This window comes from Mesocricetus auratus, unplaced genomic scaffold (genome assembly GCF_017639785.1).
Source record: "Mesocricetus auratus isolate SY011 unplaced genomic scaffold, BCM_Maur_2.0 Super-Scaffold_100022, whole genome shotgun sequence".
Taxonomy (NCBI): domain Eukaryota; kingdom Metazoa; phylum Chordata; class Mammalia; order Rodentia; family Cricetidae; genus Mesocricetus; species Mesocricetus auratus.
Window position 1 is genome coordinate 24304082 of NW_024429203.1, and position 24342 is coordinate 24328423.

The 24342-nt window shown below is 50.9% G+C and overlaps 1 protein-coding gene across 2 annotated transcripts in view; it reads left to right on the forward strand.

The window, feature by feature from the left end:
- Dscaml1 (DS cell adhesion molecule like 1) overlaps window positions 1-24342 on the forward strand; it is a 322600-nt gene that overhangs the window by 221029 nt on the left and 77229 nt on the right. For both annotated transcript variants that reach the window (XM_013113019.3, XM_013113020.3), the window contains exons 4-6: window positions 13361-13507; window positions 19487-19765; window positions 22310-22585. In XM_013113019.3, coding sequence (XP_012968473.2) covers window positions 13361-13507; window positions 19487-19765; window positions 22310-22585 — 702 coding nt within the window. The remainder of the gene's footprint in view (window positions 1-13360; window positions 13508-19486; window positions 19766-22309; window positions 22586-24342) is intronic.

A 24342-nucleotide genomic window follows, 5' to 3' on the forward strand; every position in this document is an offset into this window, starting at 1 on the left:
CATTGTGTCTTTAAGGGTGCTGGTGCCGCTCTGGATGATGGGGGTACCCCTCAGGGTCTAGCGAGACCAGTGTCTCTACTTCATAAATGTCACAGCAGGCCAAGTATGGCAACTAATGCCTGCAATCCCAGAACTCAAGAGGCTGAGGCAGGAGACTTTAGTTGAGTTTGAGGCTGGCCTGGGATATAAAGTGAGACCCTATCTCTAAATAAATAATAATAGCAGAGATCTGAAATTGGCCCTTACTTGAGGGCCCAGCTCCATGTGAAGCCCTCACTGACCCTAAATAGGTGTGTTTGTGACACCTGATGCGGCCATGACTGTCACCTACTAAAGTCAATAAACAAACACAGGGCATCTGAGCCAGGAACTATGGGTAAAGTGAGGCCTCTGCCTGAAGATGGATGGAGTTCACAATCCAGGTCAAATCCCAACAGGGCATCCCCCAGTCATGTGATCTTGGACTTGCTTCTGAATCTCCAAAACGCTGGGTTTCTTGTCATAGAACAGCCAGATACCCCAGGCCTCTGGGGACTGACAGGGACAATGAAGCAGGAAGGCAACCTTAAGCAAGTTTCACTTTTTGTGGTTTGTTACCTGTGGACAACCAGCATCTGCCTGTCCCAAAGGTCCTGCTGACATTCATCGGAAGGTCAACAGCAGCCTGAGGCTATGTCACAATGCCAGGGGCATTCATTCACTCAGTTTGTCATGTGGGAGCCGTCTCATCTCACATCATCACAGGAAAGGTGAACGCAGTGGAATATATTTTAGGAGAGAAAAAAAACAACTCATGTGACTTGCATTATAGACTCTCGTCATAACTTTATTTTATTATAATTCTCATTAATCTCTGGGTTTATTTATAAATTATATACATGTATGGTATAGGTAGAATCAGTTGCCACCCAGCTTCAGACTTATACTGGGAGGGGAGACTTAGAACCCCTCCCCTCAGATAAAGGAGGACAACTGTATTCTGTAACACCGTGCTGGATGCATAGTGGAAACAGACCAATAAGAGAAATGTTCTCCTTCTCCTCTCCCACCCACTGATACCCAGGAAGACAGGACATCATGCAAAAACTGTAAAACTCCACACTAAGTATCAGCTTCATGATGAAAGCCAGGTAAGGATTCAGTTACTCCAGCTGGAGGGGTAGGGGAGACAGCACCACACAGAGGCACGGAAAGGCCTTTTGGGGGCTGTCTGGACAAGATGCCTGAAGGTGCACAGAGACAGGAGGACAGTAGGGTTCCAGGGCAACTGAGACCCAGCATGTGTGTATCTGAATCCTTTCAGTACACCTGGCTCACTTTGAGATTTTGAAAGACACATGCAGGTAGGCCTGTGAATGGTTCTGCCTTTACTCAGGAGGTCCCTGGTGGGCCCACCCGGTCGGGTGGGTGCCTCGTGTTGTACTGATCATCTACAAATGCTGAAAGGCCCCCACTGTCGGCAGAAGAGAACTGTGAAGGTTCTGAGCAGAGGACTATGGGACATGGGCGGGATCTGAGACCAACAGGCCATGTGGTCACCATCCGAAGTGGACGTTGAGTGGAATCCCTTTCTTGTTGGTCATGACTTTGACAGTATCACAGATGGAACAATCAAAGTTTGTCCCTAGGGCAAGTGCTTTGACTCAGGACCTCTCTAATCTCTGAATGGTACTGATACTTGCACAATTAAGGATAAGTAAGAAGAGTCCAAGGGGTCAGGTAGCTGTGTGAGGCCACACAATGGAACCAAAGTCTATCTGACTTCAGCACCAAAGCCAAAGACTTACCACAGAGTAAAGAGGCCATGCTTCCTGCACTCATCCATCCATTCATTCATTTGATCCACAATATATTTTAGCACCATCACAAAAGCAGCATGACTGCAGCTGAGGCCAGTGCAGGGACAGGAGATGACCCCCGCCATCCTGTGGAGTCCATAGTCATTCACTGACACACATCGGGCTTTCCCGGCTGCTTAGCTGAGGCTACACTGGGAACTAGGAAACAGAGACATGTGACCCCATGCAGTTGTTCCTGACCTTTAGAGGCTCCACCCACGGCCACAGCTCATCTCTGCAGTATGTAGACACTGGAGACTGTGACAGGCAGACCCTAGGGTGGCGAATTGGGAAACGTAAGGACAAAAAGGCAGGAGGTCTCCCTGCCACCATAGTGCCCTTGAAGCAACACAGGGGCTGATGTTAGACAGCTTTGAGAGGTCATGGTGCTGTGTTAACTGCATCCCCTCTGGAGCATAGTCAAAGCAGCGTTCTCATTCCCCGCCATTGTCACCAACACACCAAAGAAAGTTAATGAAGCAGAGGCAGAAATGAGCACCGCAGAGGCGCCTGGGAGGCATACAATACTGCAGCAGCCACCGCCTCCTACAAGGGGGTGGGGATGGTTATTCCCACTCCAGAGGGACTGAGGGTCCAGTAGGGGTAAGGATCCTCATTTCACCTGCCTCCAGATCACAGGGATAAAAAAAATGACAGAGCCCACTCTTCCAGCTGTTTCTAGCATTTTTGTGACAATATGGTATGGTCAGAATTCTCATCCATGACCAGGCATGATGGGGGTTCAGCAAAGCGATCTGTGACATCTTGAAGAAGCCTGTATTGTATCTGAGAATCTGAAAATGACTGAGAGACAGTGGTCAGGAACCACTCAGGTCTGTCCGGGTCCCAGGATGCAACACAACAGCACAAATCAGGAAGTGTCTGGACAAGGATAAGGGGTTCTACTTCGCTGGACTCTCAGAGAGTGCTGTGTGGACTCAAGAGGGGGTGCCCTGAAAGTACTTGGTAAAAGTCTGGCTTTGATTTGGTCAGCAATAATCTTCAAGATTTTGGGCAAGTTGTAGTGATTCGAATGATAGTTGTCCCCCAAGGTCTCCACAAGTTGATGGTGCTATCTGAGGAGGCTTAGGTGGTATGGCCTTGCTAGAGGAAGTCTAGCACTCTGGGTGGGCTTTGAGATTTCAAAGACTCACACCATTCTCAGTTTCCTCTCTGGCTTCTGGCTTATGGTTTAAAACGTGAGCTCCCCCCTTCCTACTCCAGACACCATGGCTGCCTGCTGCCACACTTCCCCACAGAGATGGTGATGGGCTCTTATCCCTCTGGAGCTATAAACCCAAATAAACCCTTCCTGCTATGAGTTGCCTTGGTCATGGTGTTTTAGCACAGCAATAGATAAACTAATACACTGTCTGCTGTAGGCTGCAGCAAGGATCAAGTAAGATAAGAACTAGTGTACTGACTGTAGCCAGGGCCCATTCCATTCCACTGGGGCTGTACTACAGAGCTAGAACAATGCAGGGCCAGGACCCGCCCATCCTGATCCTGGGGGCTAACATTCTAGGGAGTGCCCAATCTCTGGTGAATCAGCCTCGGCCCTGTGCAGAGATGTGGGAGGGCCTCCCGGAGGCAGAGGACCCAGGTCTTAGAGTGTCAGGGTGAACTATGGTGAGCAGTGGTGGGAGGATCCTACATAGCACCAAGCCTGGGAGGGGGAGAGCTGTCACAAAGAAGAACCAGCCACGGGGGCTGTCCTGCTAAAGATTCTCGTCTTTCTATCAATGAGTGTAGGAAGCCATGGCAGTTCTCAGGGGGAGCGGATGTCCATTTTAAGAGTACCTGGCCACAGCAAAGAGAATGGATTAGATGCCACCCTCAGCAGGAAGACACAAAGTAGGTTCTTGGTATGTGACAGCCATAGCCTTTATAAGTGTTACCTGGGGAAGGGCAGAGTCTGCCCACTGGGGATGGGATCAGAGATCAGGGCCCATGGGGGTCAGGTTAGGTGTGGGAATAGAACCCTTTTTCTCCTTTTTTAGCCACCCAGAGTTGGTCCTTCAGAGAAGGGGCAGGGGACAGAGGACAGAGCCAAGCCCTGTATGTAAGGGCCTGCAGACACCTCGGCCGAGGGACAGTGGGCTGCTCTTCCTGGCTGCCCTTGGCTATGAGGGTTCTACGGGATCGAGGCAGCTTCCCCCACTGCGATAGCAGCAGATCCCATTAAGCTCCAAGAGTCTGGCACATGGGGACACACAGAGCGAGGAGCTATAAAACCCCTGGCAGGGAGCATAAAAGTAGGGTGAAGACTCTGGGGGGTTGGAGGCTGTCGCCCCTGGCTGGGCTCTGCCATGTGCAGCAGATGAGGACGAGGGATAAAGAGGCTTATTTCAGCACCCTGTTATTATGGCATCTTGTTTTCATAGTTTGTTCAACAGACCTCTCTCCCTCTCCCCCTCCCTGTGAGCTCTCTCTCTGTGTCTCTCTTTTTCATCTTCCTCTCTCAGCAAATCCATTTAAATGCAATTCTATTCTTAAAGCGCCCCTCTCATGCATGTCTAATGAATGTCAGGGAGCCGCTATTACAATGGGGCCGAGGAGGGTCCAATCCGCAGTGTGTATACAAGTCATTTGAAAGGAAGCCTGGGAGCGCTCCAGTTTTATTACAGCATAATTAGAAATAAAATCTTGTTGCAATAAGAGAGTGAGAGATGTGTGCTAATCCTGGTGCAGAGAAAGAGCTGTAGAGAAAAGGATTCTGGGAAAAAAAGAAGAAACTGGTCGCCATATCCGCCCCTTCCAAGGCTGTGTCTTGGCAGCCCCTCTTCAGACCCCCCCACTCCCCACTACCTAAGGGCTTTCCACAGGACAGTGCTGAACTCTTCCGTAAGTCAGTGGCCCAAGTGCCAGTCTGCCTGACCCCTAGTGAAGTAGATCAAGCCCACCCCCTCCCGACCTCTGCCACCAGTAAGGCCTCCACACACCCTATATACTTAAAAGACCACTCTGTAAGCTATAAGGAGGTGGCAGTGGTAGTTGATAGAGCCTGGAGTTGGAGGCTGAGCCCCAAGTCTAGATCTGAACTCCCCACTTCCCAGAGTCACCAGAGACCATTTGCTTAATGTACTGAACACCTGTTGCCTTCCAGCCGCCATGTTAGGCCCATTCATTAGTCCATTTACTTCTCACAGGGAATGGATTCAGAAAGTTCAAGAAAGTTCCAGCTAGAAGGTAGAACACGCTTTGAGGCCCAGCCCTCTGACGCCTCTCACTGCTGTTGATGTGCTGGGTCCTTCTGTGACAGCATTTGCTATTACCCAAAAGCAAGGATGATGAGCAGGAGGAAGCTGGCACCCCCTCTGACAGGGAACCAGGAGCTTATGAGTGATGCCAGCACCATGACAGGGCCGTTGTATCTGTGTGGAAAGTGACTGACACCCAGGGTTGTAAAGATTGGCTCCTGCCTTCGGTAGCCCTTGAACAGAGATGGAGTTCGAAGAGCTGAGCCTGCCTTCCTTGCCTGGACAGTGGAGGACAGACCTTCAAATCCCTAGGAAAATGAGACTTGGAAGACACATTCCAGAGCAACTCGTTATCTTCCTTCACTTAGCAGTCAGGGAAACTGAGGCCCACGAGGTTAATGAAGCTTTTCTGAACTCACACAGCCAACAGGTTTCTCATCTCCCAGCCCAGTGGGCTCAATTCTGCCATGCTTGTCTCCACATAAGTGCATCCCATAGGTGACATCTCTTAGTCACAGGACCTTTTCCAACAGTGTCCTTATTCCCCAGAGCTCCATGGCTGAACGCAAGGTCAGCCAAGCCCAGAGCTAGGCTTGTGTCAGGGCTGGATCCGATCCAACGGGAGACAAGACAGTTCAGGGGATCACTCTGTGACCCTCCAGCCTGGCAGGAGAAACTGAGTCTGAATGAGACCCTGTAGGAACTACGTCAGCATTCCTTCATAGACAGCCACTGCTCCCTTAGCACAGAAGTAGTACGGGGGGGGGGGGATAAAAGAGGTTGATCCCCCGACACCCATGCCCCACCACGATGCCTGGGAATACTTGGTGTTGTTGCTTTGCAGCCCCCATTACAGGCCTGGCATGCCCAGCCTGGTCTTATACTTAAGACAAATATGAGACCATGGTGTCTACACTAGTCCTCGGGATCCCCTGGTCCAGAAAGCAGTGATCCAGGCAAAACACTCTCTAGCCAGAACCTGCCAGCTCCAGCTCCAGTTTCTGGCTGTGCATGCCCCACCCACGTTTGCATGGACCAAGACCTCCCTCCCATCCACATAGTCTCTCCCTGCCTCAGGTACATTCACTGAGGCTGCTCAGTCCCATAGGACAGCAGATAGCAGGTCTCTCCTGACATCTCTACTTTGGTCCAGACTATACTCTGTCTCACTATCCTGTGATAGAGCATGCAGTGATGGACAAGAGAATGCAGACGATGCCCCTGCCGATGCTAAAAGGCCACCCCCAGGGAGGGTCCCTGCCCCCTTGTCTTGAGTAATTGCTTTCTTTCCCCCTGCCTCTCTGCTTTTCTCTGGGGTCCTGACCCCCATACACGCGGGAGGACTCAAGTTCTCCACTCCACCCTTCCTCTGTCTTCACTCTCTAAACCCAACCTACAGAGTCTGACTCAGGACGAGTGCCCCCCCCACTGCACCGTGGTATGCACATTCATGGAGCATCCCAGTCCTCTGAAAGGCAGTCCCAGAAGGGTACAGGTGAGGTAGATAGGTGTAGGTCTTCTTGGGCCACCAAAGCGTGATGGCACAGACCCTAACCAACTTATTCTCATGGTTTTAGTGTCTGGCAACCCAAGATCACAGACACATGTGCCTCAGGGTGTCTTTCTTGCTAGACCTGACACAAAATAAAAACTTCAGGGCTGGGGAGATGACTCAGAGGTTAAGAGCACTGGCTGCTCTTCTAGACTTCCTGAGTTCAGTTCCCAGCAACCACATGGTGGCTCACAACCATCTGGAATGAGATCTGGCGTCCTCTTCTGGCCTGCAGGTGTACATGCAGACAGAACACTATACATAATAAATAAATCTTAAAAAACAAACAAACAAAAATAGTCAAACCTTTGTAAGCTCAACCTGGATCCCTTGCCAAGCCAAGATGCACAGCGCCCATGAGGGATACTCAAGTGGCTGCCTGGCTACAGATCTGAAGCACGGGCCTCCTCCTGTCACATCTATGAGGCCGAGGGTTCCCAGGCCTCTACCTTGAGCATCAGGTTGGGGCCTTCGAGGTACAACCATGCTGGAAAAGGACGCCACCATCATCCTGCAGCATTAAGCTTGATTTTACTTTACAAAACTGAAACTCTGTGCCCACTAACTACAGCACCTCTCTTCCCTTTCTCCAAGCCTCAGCACTAACCACTCTGCTTTCTGTCTCTATGTGGGTGATTACTTCAAAAACCTCATCTGAACGGACGTGCAGCATGTTTGTCTTTTGGGATATGGTTTCTTTTGCTTGTATCATGATGTCCTCAGAGTTCATCCATGTTGAAAAAAGAATCAGAATGTCCAATGCTTTTCAAGACTGAATAATATTCCAAAGTGTGTGAATAATATTCCAAAGTGAGTGAATAATATTCCAAAGTGTGTGAATAATATTCCAAAGTGTGTGAATAATATTCCAAAGTGTGTATGGCACGTTTGTCCTCTCATTTATCAGCGAATCCTCTTGGTTATTGTGATCAATGCTGCTATGAATAAGTGAACAAATCTTTTGCAGCCTGCTTCCTGTCCCTTTTACAAGTGGAAAGGCAAGCTCATGGTGGGAGTTGTTTGTTTATTTTTGACAAACCCCCATGTTGCTTAGTCTTTGACTTTCGTGTGCTTGAAACAATAACCACACATAACCCCAGCATTTGGGAGGCTAAGACAGAAGGATCCCTATGAATGTGGGGTCGCCCTGGGGTACACAATGAGTTTCAGGCCAGCCTGAGCTCAAGACTGAGACCCTACCTCAAACAGACGAAACTCCAGTGGGTTCAGTAGATGAAGTGGTGAGCTGTGGCAGATGCAGGCACTCTCAGAAACCTGGAAGGGCTTCCTGGAGGAGACGGGTGTGCAGCTAGCATCAGACTTTGTCACTTCCTCCAGAGGCTGCTCGCTCATCCTGGAAATCTCTGCTGAGTGTCTATGATGTGGCAAGCACTGCTGTCACGTTGGGTAAAACAGGGTCCCACTGAGGGATTCTCACTAATGCATCAGGTGATCTGCCTTGGGTTGAAAGCATCACTCTGGGTGGGGGCTGGGGACAGGCTGGGGAGGCAACGGTGGAAGCAGGGATGGGGTAGGGGCTGCAGAGCCTATCCTATTTCTGCAGAGGCTGCGGCGGGGTCTGCACAGTCTACTCCCTCCCCAAAACCCCCAGCTTCTTGTGGTGTCCCTGGTGCCTCCCAGAGGGCAGGAAACAAGATGCCACCACTTCAGATGCTGGCTTCTCCTGTCAAGCCCTCTGGCTATCATGGAGTCTCCATCAATCAAGTCTCAGTAAATTCTGCAGCTGCAGGAGTCCCTGTGCACAGCTCTCTGACCTTCTGGGAGAAGACAGGAAAGTCACTGTCACCTAAACTTAGCACCTATGCAAGGGAGGAGGGGCTTTGTGCTCTCAGATTCCTGCTCCCTGGCCTAGCTCTAAAAAGGCTTGAGAACCTGAGTTTGGATCCCTATCACCCACATAGAAATCCAGGCAGAGCATGTATACCTTAATCCCAGCACTGGGGGGACAGAAACAGATTCCTGGGCCTCAGTGGCCTGACAGCTTAGCTGGATTGGTAGCTCCCAGTTTAGTGAGACACCCAGACTCAAATGAGACAGACAGATAGATGGATTTCTGGTCTTTACATACACTCATTCTGACACGTACAGCACACATACACAACACACAACACACACACACACACACACACACACACACGCACGCACGCACGCATGCACACACGCATGCGTGCACACACACACACAAGACCTTACAGCAAGATTCCAGGCTCCTAGGAAGTGGTCAAAATCCAGGCCCACCTTTCTCCTTCATACGATGTAACCTTGAAGTTTGCTGTCCAGAGCCCCATCTAATTCCCCCACATTCCTGAGACCACAACCTGTGTTCTGTCCATTCCTCATTCTCCCAAGCCCAGGAGTCAGAGTCCTGACAACTGTTACTGACTAAGGGCTTCCCTGCCTCTCATGCCACCATCTCCTAAAAGCTTATTTCCAAACCACCACACACCCACAACATCTGGAAAGCTCCCTGGGTGAAAATAGTGGACAAACATGTAGGGAACACTCCCCGGATCCTCTCCCTCCTCGGATGAATAAGCAGCAGAATCTCTGAGAGAGGATAACCAGTGCCAGTGTCCCAGAGATGCCCATGCACAGGCTGTGTGGCTTTGTGAGGCAGACTGGCTGTTACACCCAGTTCTGAAGGCTGGGTGGCGGAGGTGGAGGTGTGGACAGAGTTGGTTCTCCAAAGGCCCCAGGGAAGGGTCTTTCCAAGCTCTCGGCTTCCCCAGGTTACTAGTGATCCTTGTCAAGTCTTGTCTGGGGATGCATCAGTTTGTCCTCCCTACAGCTCTCCAGGGCATTCTCTGCGCCTGCGTACCTACGTCTACACGGCCCTCTTCTTGCCTAGAGTCGAACAGATGTTCGATAAATATTTAACTTCAGAAGTTCTGTCAAGGACACCAAAGAAGAGAATGACAAAATGGGCCAGGACATGTGGTGTGGCAATAGAAAGAAGAAAAGGGTGCACTAAGCTCACACCATTCCCCTGTCCGCGAGCATGGTGACGGGGTGCCAGATGGCAAGGCAGAGTTCAAGATGAAGCACAGCTCCCTGTCCTGCTCTTCTACCCTGAGAGTGGGTGACTCACTAGCATAAACCCACAGGGTGCTACTGGCATTCAGAGTGGTCACTCAGGTGTCCAGCAATGAGGACCTCACCAGCTTTGATGCCATCAGCCCCTCTCACGGAGGTACCAACTAAAAATCGAACAACACCCTCACCCATCCCTACAGCTACTTAAGGCATTCCAAGTGGCCACGGGTCAGCTGCACTACTTTCCTGCAGAGGGACACCTCTTGCTTTTAGGAGGAGGAGCCAAAGATGTAGATTATCTCAAGTCACCAACCCCTATGCCACAATGGCTACCAAATAGCATTAGAAGCCAACATATTATTGAATCCTGGCCTGGGTAAGGCCCACAGCTAGCTATGTCTTCCTGGGTTTAGCACACTGTTGAAGACTCTGGCTCTCTCCTCCATAGACTCCTTTAGCCTCCAGCAGGGACCCCCCGACTCCCTCTTTTGATTCTCATCAAACATGCAAACCATTGTAGCTGAACCCCACCCCTCAAAAAAAGATTAACATAATACCCCTGATTTCTCCCTCCCCTCTCACACTGTGCATCTCTGGGCTGCAGCCTGTCTTTGTTTCAATAGGAGCAAAACACTGTGTCTGGAAAAAAAAAAGACAGAGAGAGAGAGAGAAAAAACATGCTACTGCAATTAAATATGCACAGGGGGGAAGGGAGGGGAAAATGAGGACAATGAAGGATGGGAAACATCCGATGCAGCAGCTGCTGGTTGCTATAGAAACCCAGATCCCCACCAGCAGCAGTATCACCCTACCCACCCTTCACTCTGGGTGCAAAATCCCAGTAGCACAGGGCTATGTGAGTTCTGGGGTACTGGCGGCCAGGACCACAGGATTCAGGCTGCCTAGGGCTGGGGTACCTGAGGGCTGCTAACACTGCTTTGATGACTGTCCTGGCTTCCCCTACAACTCCTCCCCATCCTCTGATCCATGAGGACACCCTACAGTACCTCTGCACCCAGTCCCAGTTACATACTAAATGTCTAGAGGCTTTCACACTTGACTTTAGGATGTCACATCACAACACAGGGGTGGGGGTAGCGGTTCTGTCAGCCCCCTTCCTTCCCTTTCTTACTTTCTCCATGGTGCCTCTCTCCCTGGGCATCCCGAGGAGGAGGGCTGCTGGTGTCCTTTGGATCAGCTGGGAGAACGCCCGGTATAAGGCAGCTAGACCGTGGGATGACCTAGATGACCTAGGAGCAAGCCCACAAGGGGACACGGAGGAAGGGACCAGCTGGGTCACGTGGATTAATCGAGGCTTTAGCTGACTGCGCTGCTTCCTTGTCATACTATTTCACTGAAAAGTTAGCACTGTGCAATGCGAAGTCAAGCACTTCTCTTTCCTACCTGGATCAGCAGAGTGTGATGTTTAGGGCTTCACACTTGGCAAAGAAGCTGGCTGGTGCTAGCCTAGGGCACTGTAGAGAAGAGAGGGGGGTGGGTGTAGGAAGGAAGGGAGAAGTGATTAGGAGCATTGTAGTTAGACCAAAATTCATTCAGAAGAGCCCAGATTGATGAAGTTATTTAAAGGCATAGTGAAGAAATAACTATGGCGGGCTGGAGAGATGGCTACGTGAGTAAGAGTGCTTGTTGCCAAGCCTGGCAACTTGAGCCCAAACCCCAGAATTCACATGGTGGGAAGAGAGAGCTGACTCTCACAATGTGTCCTTTAATCTACACAAGCACACACACACACACACACACACACACACACACACACACACACCAATAAATATTTATTGTAAAGAAACCCAGAGACACTTTTCAAAGATATTGTCAAGAACATTAAACTTGTCAGCCTGCAGTTTTGTGGCCTCTGAGGAGGAAAATGTCTTTTGCTTTCATCTTCACCTCTAGAAGCTCAGAACTAAATTTATGGACCAGGGAGGTACTCATTCAGGAAAATGCTTGCCCGAGTTCAATCCCCAGAACCCATATAACAAAGACCCTGATATCGTGATGCTCACTAGTAATCCCAGCTCCAGAGAGGTGGAGACGGGCAGGTCCCTGGAGTTCACTGACCAACCAGCCTGGTCTACATGGCCAGTGAGACACTTTCTCAAAACAAACAAACAAACAAACAAACAAAAAGTCAAAGATGTGAACAGCTGCTGAGGAGCAGTACCCAAGGTTGTCCTCTGGTCTACAAGAATGCCAGTGCATGCATGCAGGCAGACACACACACACTTGAGCACACACACACATACACACACACACACACACACACACACACACACACACACACACACACACACACCACCCCTAAGTGTGTGCTTGGGGCATGCATGAAGCATCACAGAATATTCCTTATAGGGTAAGTCACAGCTAGAACTCTGGGTTGAGGGAGGGACTGTGAGTCTACCCCAGGTAAAGGGAAGCAGACCTCTGAAAGATCTAGTGTGTAAGATGTAGGGTTCGTCCTAGAACCTGCCATGCTGACAGGTTCATCTGGTGGTTTCGCACCACTCTCCTACCCTGACCCCATCCTTCCTGGATAAGTGCTGTTACCTAAGGCCACCTCTTCCCTTTAATCAGCTCTCATCAGCTCTGAGTCAGGGTTCACTGGGGAGCTTACACAGAGAAGGCCACTCTGCTGAGGACAAGCTCAACAGCAGCAGCCAAGCGAGTGTCCACTACTGGTCTTCTCCGCTTTCCTGCCAAACCGCAGAGATGACAGTGAGGCAGAAACAGTGGCACCACAGTAAACACAGCACTTGTCCCATGGCTGTTCACAACTGCTGGTGATGACTGTGTCTGCCTCTCCACAGCCCCAGTGCAGAAAGAATTTAAGCTTGTGTTTCACTTGAAAGGAGGGCTGGGAGTCAGAAGCCCCAAGTTCCGGGCCAGTGATTGATTGCAGTATGGGCCAATCACTTCACTACACATCCGCTTCTTCTACTAAAGCAGAGACCAGCAATTCTAGGAGTCACTGGGCAACGAATGAGGAAGTTTTGCAGACTCTTCTCGAAGTGTAGGAAACAAGAAGACTCCTCCATGCTGTGTAAAGCACTGCCAGCGTGCAGACATTTGATATAGCCAGCCTAGGTAGGAGTATCTGCACTTTTTTGTATGTCTAAGGCTCAGGAGGCTGAGCAACACCCAAGATGGCACGGTTAATAAGTAGAAAACCCAAGGAAACACCAAATTCATTCACTCTGATTTAAAGTCCAATTCCTTGTCAGGTGTGGTGGCATATACTGCAATCCAGTGCTTTAAGACAGGCAGAGCTGGGCGTTGGTGGTGCACGCCTTTAATCCCAACACTCGGGAGGTAGAGGCAGATGGATCTCTGTGAGTTCGAGGCCAACCTGGTCTACAGAGTGAGTTCCAGAACAGCCTCCAAAGCAATACAGAGAAACCCTGTCTCAAAAAAACAAAAAACAAAAAAAAAAAGACAGAGGCAGGAAGGCCCTGAGTTTGAGACCAGCCTGGGCTACATAGGGACTACAGTGAAAAAAAAAGGATCATCATTTCTCCTTGTCATTGTGTTGGTGTGTGGTTAAAAAGCCTTGTCTGTTGGCAACGACACATCTGTAAGGCCACACTAACCTCTCCTTGGTTTTCCCTACTGCCTTGGCTCAAGATGACTCCAGGCAGGCCACCTGCCAGTCAGAGCTGCCTCAGTCAGAAGTAACAGGCTCTACCTGGTTGTGTCTCCAGAAAACAGGTTTTTCATCACGTCTCACGGTGGACTCTACATCTCAGACGTGCAGAAGGAAGATGCCCTCTCCACCTACCGCTGCATTACTAAGCACAAATACAGTGGGGAGACTCGACAGAGCAACGGGGCTCGGCTCTCTGTGACAGGTAGGCTGCTTGCCCGGCGCTGACCCTCCATGGATACAGGATGCCTTGTGTATCCACTTTGAGAAAGAGAGTAACAGTCAAGGACATAGATTCCATTGGACAAGACTTCAGTCCAGGAGCCACTGTCTGACCACACCTGGCTCTCCTGAAGGGCTGTAACCTTCCCATGTGTCTGGTGGTTCTCAGACACACCTCATTATCCTCTCCATTCCCTCTGCCGCGGCCACCATTTCCTCTTTTTGCCATCCTTGTCAGGAAACTCATTGTTAAAATCTGTAGTCGCATAAATCTGTAGTGACCAGGAAGGTTTTTCATTTCTTTGTGTCTCTAAGAATTGTTTGGTTGTTTGTTGTGGTGGTTGTATGTTTGCATGTGTACACTTTGTTGAAAGCCACCTCACAGCATTGGAGAGCAGGTAGAATATAAATATTTCTAAGAGATTCTTGTTCTAGAACGATCGTGGTGTCTGAGGAAAGATGAAGGTTTGTGAAGCGCCCTGTGTATCAGGTGGCCTTCCAAGTGCTACCTGGTCAGCATCCACAGCCCTGTGAGGCGTGTGTAAATGTTCTATATTTCCTACGAGAGTCCAGTGGCCTACCTGAGCTATTGAGCCAGTGGGAGGCCCTGTCAGAATTCACACTCTGGTCCCTCTGGCTGTACCACCCTTCTGATGAAGGCAGTGAGGGCCAGCAGAACACCAACACACCACCTTTGGCAAAGAGGGGCAAAGGCATGTGTCTCCCTTCATAACGCTTTCTCCACTAGCAGTTCCAAATTTTTGACATCCATCCACAGATGGATGTTCTTGCACCACCTGTACAGTGCATGCTGAGATTTTCCCCACGCTGTCACCACAGGATCTGATGCTTTCTTTGGGAGGGGAGTTCTTTTAAGAGACCGGCTGACCTGAAACATTCGGTGACCATTGCCTCGGCTTCCCAAGTTCTGGGATCACAAGCATGCGTCACCACACCAAGTTTCTGATACTTTCTTAGGTGTGGGTTTTGTGGTTTGTCGGGTTTCCTTTGGTTTTGTCTTTTGTTTTCTGAGACTGAGTCCTGAGAAGTCTGAGTCTTCAGACTGGCCTGTGGATGCCCTTGAACTTCTCATTCTGCGGCCTCCACCTCCTGAGCACTGGGATTATAAATGTGCCACCTCCCCAGATCTGTGCTATGTTGAGAGTCAAACCCAGGACTTGGTGCATGCTAGGCAAGCACACTACCAACTCTACATCCTCAGCACGCAGTGTGTCCTATTGTATCCCACGCTACTTTGATTTTTCTCAGTACTGATTTCAGCCCACAGAATGGCTATCACAACCTCCTGGGGAGTTTTGACCTACAGTTTAAGCATCCTTGCCTTGAGGAGGTAGGGTAGAATGGCCTCTGGAGGGAAGATGAACCCATAGTCAGAACCTCATTTTGTGGGGATTAAAACTACGAGGTAATGCCCCCTCCAGGCCCTAGGGAAGGACTCAGCCCCTCTGTCTGCTTCTGCCATCTGTGGCTTGCAGAGATCAGCCCTCATCAACAGGTGATGACTCCCCCCACCAGCACCCATCTCATCTGCCCAGCATAGCTGAAAACAAGATTCAGGGATCAGGAGGCAATAACCAGGCAACCCAGTGTGACCCTTGTATCTCTGATGTCTGGTCCTATGTGTAGCACACAATAGGTACCAAGTAAACATTTATGGCTTTAATGAGCACCAATGGAAATTGTGCTTCTGTGTGAGGGGCTGACACTGGGCCAGAGCACAGACCATGTGGTAGGGCTTCTGAATCTGCAGCCAATTCAGTGTGCTGCACTGGAGTGGTTTGCTTCCAAATTACAGGGCCTTGTTTGCATGGTGTTTTGCATCTCATTTGCATGCTTCTCATACAGCGCAGGGGTGGGAGGCCCAGAAACCTTCTCTTGCAGGCCTGCTCCGCTCTCCTCCATCAAGCTCTTGATTCTCTGCTCTGATGATTGGACTTCCAGCTTTGGGGGTGAGATGTGAGAACTAGGCAGGGGTCCCTCAAAAGAACAGACCCTGGAAGCTGGAGGCTATGCCAGCTTTTCTCTTTCTCATCCTACACCATCATGGTGGGTAAAAGGCGTGGTGGAGGAACGGTAAGAGAGATACCATACTCCCAAGGACTCAGAGATAGAACCCCACCTTAAGGAACAGGTCAGATACAAGGGTCAACCCGGGAGAGGGGCCTGGGCACAGAGGGGGTGATAACCAGGAGAGGAGACCTGGACCCAGACCAGAGAAACAAAAAGACAAAGGGAAGTGAGGGGAAGGGAAAGAAGATGCTGGAGGGAAATGAACGGCAAGGAGAGGAAGGGAGGCCGTGCAGTGACGCAGGGCCCTGATGTGATACGATGTGACAGGGCAGCTTGTCTGCAAGTTGCTTGTCTCTGCAAAAATGCAAGTGATCTGAGAGGGCAGCCAGGAATGGCGTCAGGAGAGCTCCGACCTCCAGGCTCACCAGCTCACTGCTCCCACCCCACCCCTAAGTCCAGCCTGTCCCAAGGGAGCAGCCGCTCCATGCCTTTAAGTTCCTGAAAGGATTCCCCACATGCAAAGTTGAGAGGAATCAGAGGGGGCTGCCTCTTGGGCTAGAGATGACTGCAAGAAGGCAAGAGACGCCTTGTGAGCTGTGCTACCAAGCATCCAATAAAGTCTCCAGCCTCTGCTCCCTGGTCTGTGTACCAAGAAAGGCAGATAGTTAACTGAGAGGTGATAAGGGGGTGGCAGGCCTCAGTATGTGGAGTTCAGTGGTCTCTGGTGCCTGCAAAGCCTCCACAAGTCAAGCTGCAGCTTTGGCAGGGAGATCTGCATTGTTACCCTGCTGTTCCTGCACCCCACCCCACCCCCATTCCTATGACATTCCCAAGGCAGGGGACAAGAGTGGACAACTTTTATTTTTCTGTTTTCTAAGTCAAACAGGCTAGTTACAGAAAGAGCCTAAGTCTCCCCCCAAATCCTCCCAGATAACACCTACCCCACATGACTTAGGGCTTTCTAGAGAGTTCCCCCAAGCACTCAACAGAGCACCAGTATCCCAGACAACTTGAGACAGAGACCAAGGAAACAGACGGGATGTGAAACCAACTTCCTGTCTCCCAGCACATGCAGGAGAGTCATGGAGCAGACACCATGTGCCCTGGTTCCAGCCTTAGCCCATACATTGCACGATATCCCAGCAGCCTGAGCTGAGGCCCCACAACCTCAGTCAGGGCTGGCTGGTTTTCCCCAGCCCAGTGCCCATGCCAGTAGCGCCCAGTCCCCCAGGGTGTTACATATATGCAACATAGTCTTTTACTTCTCTGCTCCCCAGTAACGAAAAAGGCTTTGTTTCCCTACCACCCCCAAGAATTTAATTTCACGCCTGGGCCTCAGTGATTAATTCTCTCCCCCCTATCCCGCCCCTCCTCCACTACCCTGGCAGCCCCTCTGCTTGTAAATTCTGCCCTGTGCCATGGAATTTGTGTATTTCACATCAATTAAGTGTCACATTGAGTAATTCTACTCTGGCACTGGCTCTGTTGATCCCAACCAATCAACCATTCCCACTAGGGTGGAGGAGGGGAGAGGACAGCAAGTCTGGCAGGGAAGGCAGATGAGCATCAAATGGCAATCGCCCGATGCATCTGCACCTCCTGTGTCTTTGAGGCACTGTAGCATACATCCTGACATACGGTACCTAGAAAAGTAACATCAGATACGGGAAGCACCGTAGTCACCTCCCCTGTGTGCAAAGACACTCAGTGCAGAAGTCATGGCACTCACGCGAGTCTCAGGGCAGACTAGAGAGCATGTAGAACTGGCACTTGGGCCTCCTGAGTCCCAGCCACAAGTAGAGACAAAGAAGAGCCTTCTGGAAAGTTCCTCTCCCAGAGATACTCCAGGCCTGACCCCTCTCCAAGAGGCAAGAGCAAAGAGCAGATGGCCCCACTGGTGGAGGGAGGTGTGGGGGTCAGCAGCTCCCCTGTTCACTCCCAAACAAATTTCAGCATGCTAAATTATTCCATCTGGGGCCCCATCTGCTGAACAAGGGTGAGGACAACCTGCTCTCCGAGCTCTGGTCTACCATGTGGTCCTGGGCTGCTCCCCACACTTCTCTGGTCTCAGCAGCCTCGTCCCTCTGTGCTCTCTGAAGTCACAACGCAGCTCTAGTCTATAAAGCCCTCACTGTGGAGTTTATCCAGCACACGCACACGCATGCGCACACACGCGCACGCACACATGCATGCACCACACTGGGCACAGGAGGGGCATCACAGGTCAACACTGCCTCTAGAAGCCTGGCTGCCTTCGGGGAAGATGGATGCCTGGCCTGGGGCAGCCGCTATTAAAAAAAGAAAGGTAGCCACAGTTGTGGCCTCAAGGAGCAGGCAGCAGGCTAAGGCCAGGAGCTGGAGAAGGTCCCCTTTCCATCTATGCTGTTTGGCTTCCTGAAGCTTTCCACCTGCATATATTCATATATTACTGGCTCAAAAAATAATTTTACATGTTTTTTAAAGGAAAAGGAATTGTTTGAAAAGGAAAGAAAAAAAAAAAGGAAACTCCACAGGAGTCCAGAGAGAGTGGCAGCAGTTAGGGGGAGGAAAGCATGAGACACTGCTGAGGCTGGCTTGTGAACAATGAGTCAGAGTGGGTTGTGCAGAGCAGACTGGCTGGATGTCCGGGTGACCCAGCTTGCATTAGTGTGGAGTGAGTGTAGAGCAGGCGACAGTCAGGGTTCGGCTGTAGACAGCTTTGGGAGGGTCAGGATAAAAGCCAGCGCTGGCAGCTCATGCCTGTGAATTCCTGCACTCAAGAGGCTAAGAGGGGAGGATCCACAGCCTTTGGGGTAAGGCTGGCCTGCTGAACAGAAAGAAAAGAGTGCGTTAGGGAAAACTGCTTGTCATATAGGATGTCCTGGTTTTGATCTCAAGCACAAAATAAAGTGGGCATGATGGCACATGCCTGTAATCACAAGACTCACAGGGTAAAGGTACAATAAGCAGAAATTCAAGATCGTGGGACAGTGAGATGACCCAGCGGCAAAGGTGCCATCAAGCCTGACAACCTGAGTTAGATTCCTAGAACCCACACAGTGGGAGGAGACATTCAACTCCTGTAAGTTGTTCTCTGACTTCAACACATGACCCATGTGTACCCATGTACACACACACACACACACACACACACACCACTGTAATAATTTTTTGAAGTCCAAGGTCATCCTTGGTGATATGAGTTAAGGTCAACCTTGGCTAGAGACCCTGTCTTTAAAAAAATGGAGTGTTCTATACAGGAGAATAGCTTGTGGACCCCTGTCAGCAGAGACGGGATCTGAGGAGCAGAAGTCCAGAAGCACCTGCCCATGAAGAGTTGGGCTGAGGGAGTACACAGAACACCCATAAATGACCCAGACATCTCAGCCACCGGGGCTTGGGTCTTTACCACCTAGGGGTTACAGCTCCCACAGGTGCCGGTTTCTCTTGGCTTCACCCCCACACTGTTTTGGGCTCTGACATATGCACCAGTTACTCTGAGCCTGCCCAGAATATGAGCAGAAGGCAGGGCAAGGGGCTGAAGAGCTGACTTGGCCATTAAAGGCTAGGCTCATAACTAAAACTTCTAGACAGGGCAGAGTGCCCCAACTGTTGACCCATCTGGGGGTGCCCACCAATAACCGCAAACTGTAGACATCACTGTCACATTCTGAGACTAGGGTGATACACATCCTCCTTGGTCATTCTTTTTGACCCTCTGGCTTTGAGCTCTGCCATGTCCTCAGCCACCCTCACAGCCTGCCTCACAAGCATTGTTCTCAGGGCTCACCTGGTCTAGGCACACATGCACTCCTCTGGAAATGCTGCCACCCTGGAACCTGCTCTCTCTAAGCATGGGGAAGGGGCATCTATCTGGAGGCCTTGCTTCTCTCTCCTCAGTCCTATTCCCTCTGTCCAGGATGGCCTCAGTTACTGACCTCTCTTCTTCCAGACCCTGCAGAGTCCATCCCCACTATCCTGGATGGCTTCCACTCCCAGGAAGTGTGGACCGGCCATGCAGTGGAGCTGCCCTGTGCTGCCTCTGGCTACCCCATCCCCGCCATCCGCTGGCTCAAAGATGGCCGGCCCCTCCCTGCAGACAGCCGCTGGGCTAAGCGTATCACAGGGCTGACCATCAGTGACCTGCGCACTGAGGACAGTGGCACCTACATCTGTGAGGTCACCAACACCTTCGGGTCGGCAGAGGCCAACGGCATCCTCACAGTCATCGGTGAGTCTGGAGCATTCTGCAGCCTTCAGGAATACTGACCTCGGTGTGAAGGAGTGTTGCAACCATGCAGGCCCCGCCCCCGCCTCCTGCTGCCCCAAGAGGAGCTCCTAGTGACTGAGAGGGCAGATTATGGCTTGGAGAGGTCACTGGTTTGAAACAAGCCCTGCCTTTCAGTCCTGGCATTAGTAGCAGTACCCATGACCTTCAGTCACCTGATTTCTCCAGTAGGCAAGCTGACTATGGGGTCTTGTGGGGAGCTCATGAAAGGGAGAGCTCCTGCACTTCTTAGGGGAAGGCAGTCTGGCTGAGGGAGTCAATACTGGTGTTAATCCACAAGGCAGGACTGTGTCTCCATCCAGGGTGACAGTCCAGGTTTTTAAGAATAATTAGCAAGGGTCCTGATCCGTCAGACCAGACACTCAGCAGAGGCACCAAGCCAACTGCACCTGGAGCTGCCATAGTCTGGTCCTTCCCCATTCTTCCCCACACAGAACCCAGGGATTCATGGAGCTATGGAAAGCAGAGAGGCCCTGAAGACCTCTCCTGTCATGAGCCCCAGCGGGCAGACAGAGGCGGTGAAGGCAGAGGAGTTGTCGCCGTGAGAGCGTCCTCAGTTATCTCTCAGCACCATCCATCCTGACTCTTTAGCTGCCCGTATCTGTCAGATGCAGGGGCTTCATTGTGCTCTAATATCCAGAGTTTTCTGCCAGCCGGGAGGCCAAGGGGCTGGGATCTGGAACCCCTGAGGACCCCTCCAGGTGTCAGGAAACATTAGCCTGAGCCCCTAAACATTGTACTCAACAGCATGGCACTTCCCTAAGGTCATTCCAGCTTGGCCAGGCGGGAGCTATCTAGGGTGACTCTACTCCATCCTCAGCAGAGTCCACTATGCCATAAAGGTTGGCCAAGGCAGCACTCAGCCCCTTGCTACCTTCTCATGAGACCTTGGGTGCACCCTGGACACTGCAGAGCTTCTGTTGGCCTCCCGACCTCCCATTTGACTCCCTAGCCAGATCTCCCACAGTCCAGAAAGCCTCGATAGTTGTATGCATTTCCCCATAATGTAGAGTGGAGGCTGTTCCCCACATGCAGACACTAGAACAGAAAGACCTCCCAAGAACTGCTCCAGGACAGCGAGGAGGCAAAGAGCCTGCCCCAGGGGGGGAATCACTGCTCATGAGCAAGCCCTGGACAGATAGAAGGATCGTAACAGAACCTCCCCTCTTCTTCTAAATACTGTCCAAAATGTTTCATCTAATCCAGGTGCACACCTGTGATCTCAGTACACAGTACCCAGGAGATAGACAGGAGGATTAGGATTTTGAGCCTTGGCAAACTCACAGGATACATCACATTCTGTCTCAAAGCCAAAACAACCTACACACACTACACACAGAGAGAGAGAGAGAGAGAGAGAGAGAGAGAGAGAGAGAGAGAGAGAGAGAGAGAGAGAGAGAGAGAGAGAGAGACTTACTGGATCACTGGAGGCTCAGGCTCAAGAGGAAGCAGTACAGCCTTCTCTCATCCCCTACCCCTCAGGCCTGCCATGCCCTCCTTGGGTTCCTACATTCTTGCAGCCAGAACTCCTGCACAGGAACTTCCGGGCATAAAAATCAGTGAGAGCCAACTTGGGGCTGTCACCAGTCCACCATCCAGTCAATGATACTCACAGTCCGGGTCTTGGTGGGGACATAATGCTGAGAATACCTCTACTACCAAGTGGCCCACCATCCAAAGGATGAGAAAGAGTACTGAATGACAGGCTGCTCGGTATAGCGTTGATTATTCCCTGGTGGGGAGATAGGAGAGTGACTTAAAGTGGGAGGAGAGGTGAAATCCTGGAAGATTCCTCGGAAGAAGTGATCAGAGGTCAACAGGAATTAGGCAAAGCATTTTAGGCCTAGAACCTGATCATTCCAGGGAAGACGGGAACCACGTATAGGTCATTGATGTTCCAGAGATATAACCTTAGTGACAGCAGATGAGGGCAGGTGCCTTGGGCCTCTGGGCCTCTGGGGGCTTTGGATATCTTACTGAGCCTGGGGAATCTATGAAAGTTCTTCGGAGGAGGAGGACACTGCACAAGAAGGATGATCCATGGGGGGCAGGGAGGAGATGGAACCCCACATGCATGTAAAGGACATCGGGCTAGCAGGAAGCAGGGGCTGGCTAGTGGCCTGCATGGGGATGAGAGGCAGCTGATAGGAAGAAGTGTGCCTTCTGGTTTCTGGGTGCCATGTAAATCAAGATCCCAGGCTTCTGGGTGAGCTAAGGGAGCCTTGAAGATCTGCCTAAGCAGAGGGACCCACCTCAGGGAAGTAGAGGCCATCAGAGCAAGACATAACTGCAGAAAATCCTGGCTTGTACCTCATGAATAAACCGAGGCCCAGAGCAGGGAATTTCCTAGTCCCAGATCTCACGCAGGTGTGTTTGCAGAGCTAGGATCTGACCTCTATCCATCCAGCCACATGCCATCATGGTAAACTCTTTCCTCTCCTCCCACCTCCCTTTATGCCTTCGCATCTGCCCGACTTGGCCACGCAGATCCCCTTCATGTGACCCTGACACCAAAGAAGCTGAAGACGGGCATCGGTAGCACTGTCATCCTGTCCTGCGCCCTCACGGGCTCCCCGGAGTTCACCATCCGCTGGTACCGCAACACTGAACTGGTGCTGCCGGGGGAGGCCATCTCCATCCGCGGGCTCAGCAATGAAACTCTACTTATCTCCTCGGCCCAGAAGAGCCACTCGGGAGCCTACCAGTGCTTCGCCACCCGCAAGACCCAGACATCCCAGGACTTTGCCATCATCGTGCTGGAAGGTGAGTGGGTGTGGGTGGCAAGGCAGAGTGGGGCTGTGGTTCCTGCGAGGTGCTGCCCATGCTGGGAGGCATCAGTCTGGTGCCCAGTGCACACATGGCAGGCGCCATGCCCTCCTCCCAGCTCTGCCAGGCCCGTGTGGAAGTCCTTTTTGATGTCCCCTATTTTGAAGTTGAGGAAATGGAAGCCTTGGCCACATGCCCAGTGAACAAGGGTTTTTAACAATACTATATAGTTATACTATATACTATATCATATGCTACCTTTGCCCTCATCAGTTACTGGCGCTTTCTTAGTAGAGGGGTTTCCTTAGGGTCTTAGAGGTTCTGGGTTTCCCAGAGGCTATGGTGCCAGGAACCTCTGAACTTTGAAACCCTTTCCAACCTGTAACCTCTTCTCAACAGGCTGTTTCTAACCAGGGGTCTCCGTTTCCATCCTCTTCTCTCTCCTGGTACACCTGCTACCACCCGGGGTCCCTCACACAGCATGCTTGTTCACGCTGTGCACAGTGCAAGGTGCTTAGCCAAAAACAGAACTAAATCAAACTTATACTCTACCTGCCCAGCTATGAACCCAGGACATGGAGAAGACGCCTCTTGCTCGTTAATGCAAAGGGGCCGTCAGGCCTTCCAACAAGTTTAGGCTTAGTGTGTCCCCAGCTGATTCTCTTTACTACAAAAACCACACAGCAACAAGCAAAACACCACCTTTGTTTTAACAAAGATGCCAACCTCAGACCTGCAAGAATGGGTCTTCCCTGGTCTCACTGCAGGGTCTTTGGGGTCCGGTAGCTAGGCAGTCACCGAACCACTGAACCTAAGACCTTGTGCCAACCCCAGGCCACAGAGCTGTGCACAAAAAGCCCTAATGCTTGCTCAACCAGTGCCTCAGTGATCTTCCCAACAAATATGCCATCACAGTGCAGGATCCTTTGAAACAGGATAGCCCGTGTCTCAGAAGCCGCCCGCTTAGAAGCACCCTGCTAGCCGGCTCATTTTTTCACTTGTGGGGGGCAACCTCTTGCCTTCAGTAGACTTCTGGCACTTTAGAGGGTGGCCCTGGAGAGCAGAGGCGTGGAAAATGAAGCTGGGAAGGGAAAGCATGAAGGCAGGGTTAGCACAGGGAGGGAAGAGAGGAGGAAAAGGAGGAGCCAAAGGTCACATGACACTGCCACATCCTCCCAGGCCCAGGAAAGCATCAAGGTCTCCCCAGTTCTAGATAGGAGTCTCTTCCATCCAGAGGTAGGGGCAGGGCTGGCAGGCTGGCCAGGTCTCTGGTAAACATTGACATTTGATGTGTAACATTAAAGAGTATCAATAACACTATGACATCTGCCCTGCTATTTATTTATTTATCTGTTTATTTATTTATTTTCAGCATCTACTTTTATTATCTTTTTATTTATCTCTTTGTTTGTTTATTTATCTATTTATTTTTGAGACAAGTCTCACTATGTAGACCAGGCTGGCCGGCCTTGAACTGGTGGCAATCCCCCAGGCCCAGCCTCCTGCATGCACTACTACTCCAGACATATTTTTTTATTTTAGATTGACATACAATAAGCGTAAATATTTATGAGATACTGTGTGTGTAATGTCTCTTTAATCCCTGACACCAGTCCTGTGGGGGGAGATGATCAGGGTGGTAACTGCACCCCCACATTCCACAGTAGGAAGATGATACATGAAATTAATTGTCTCATCCTCGATTATGTGGCTAGGCAGACTCCCGTCACCTCCACGGTCTCTGGGAAACTTGC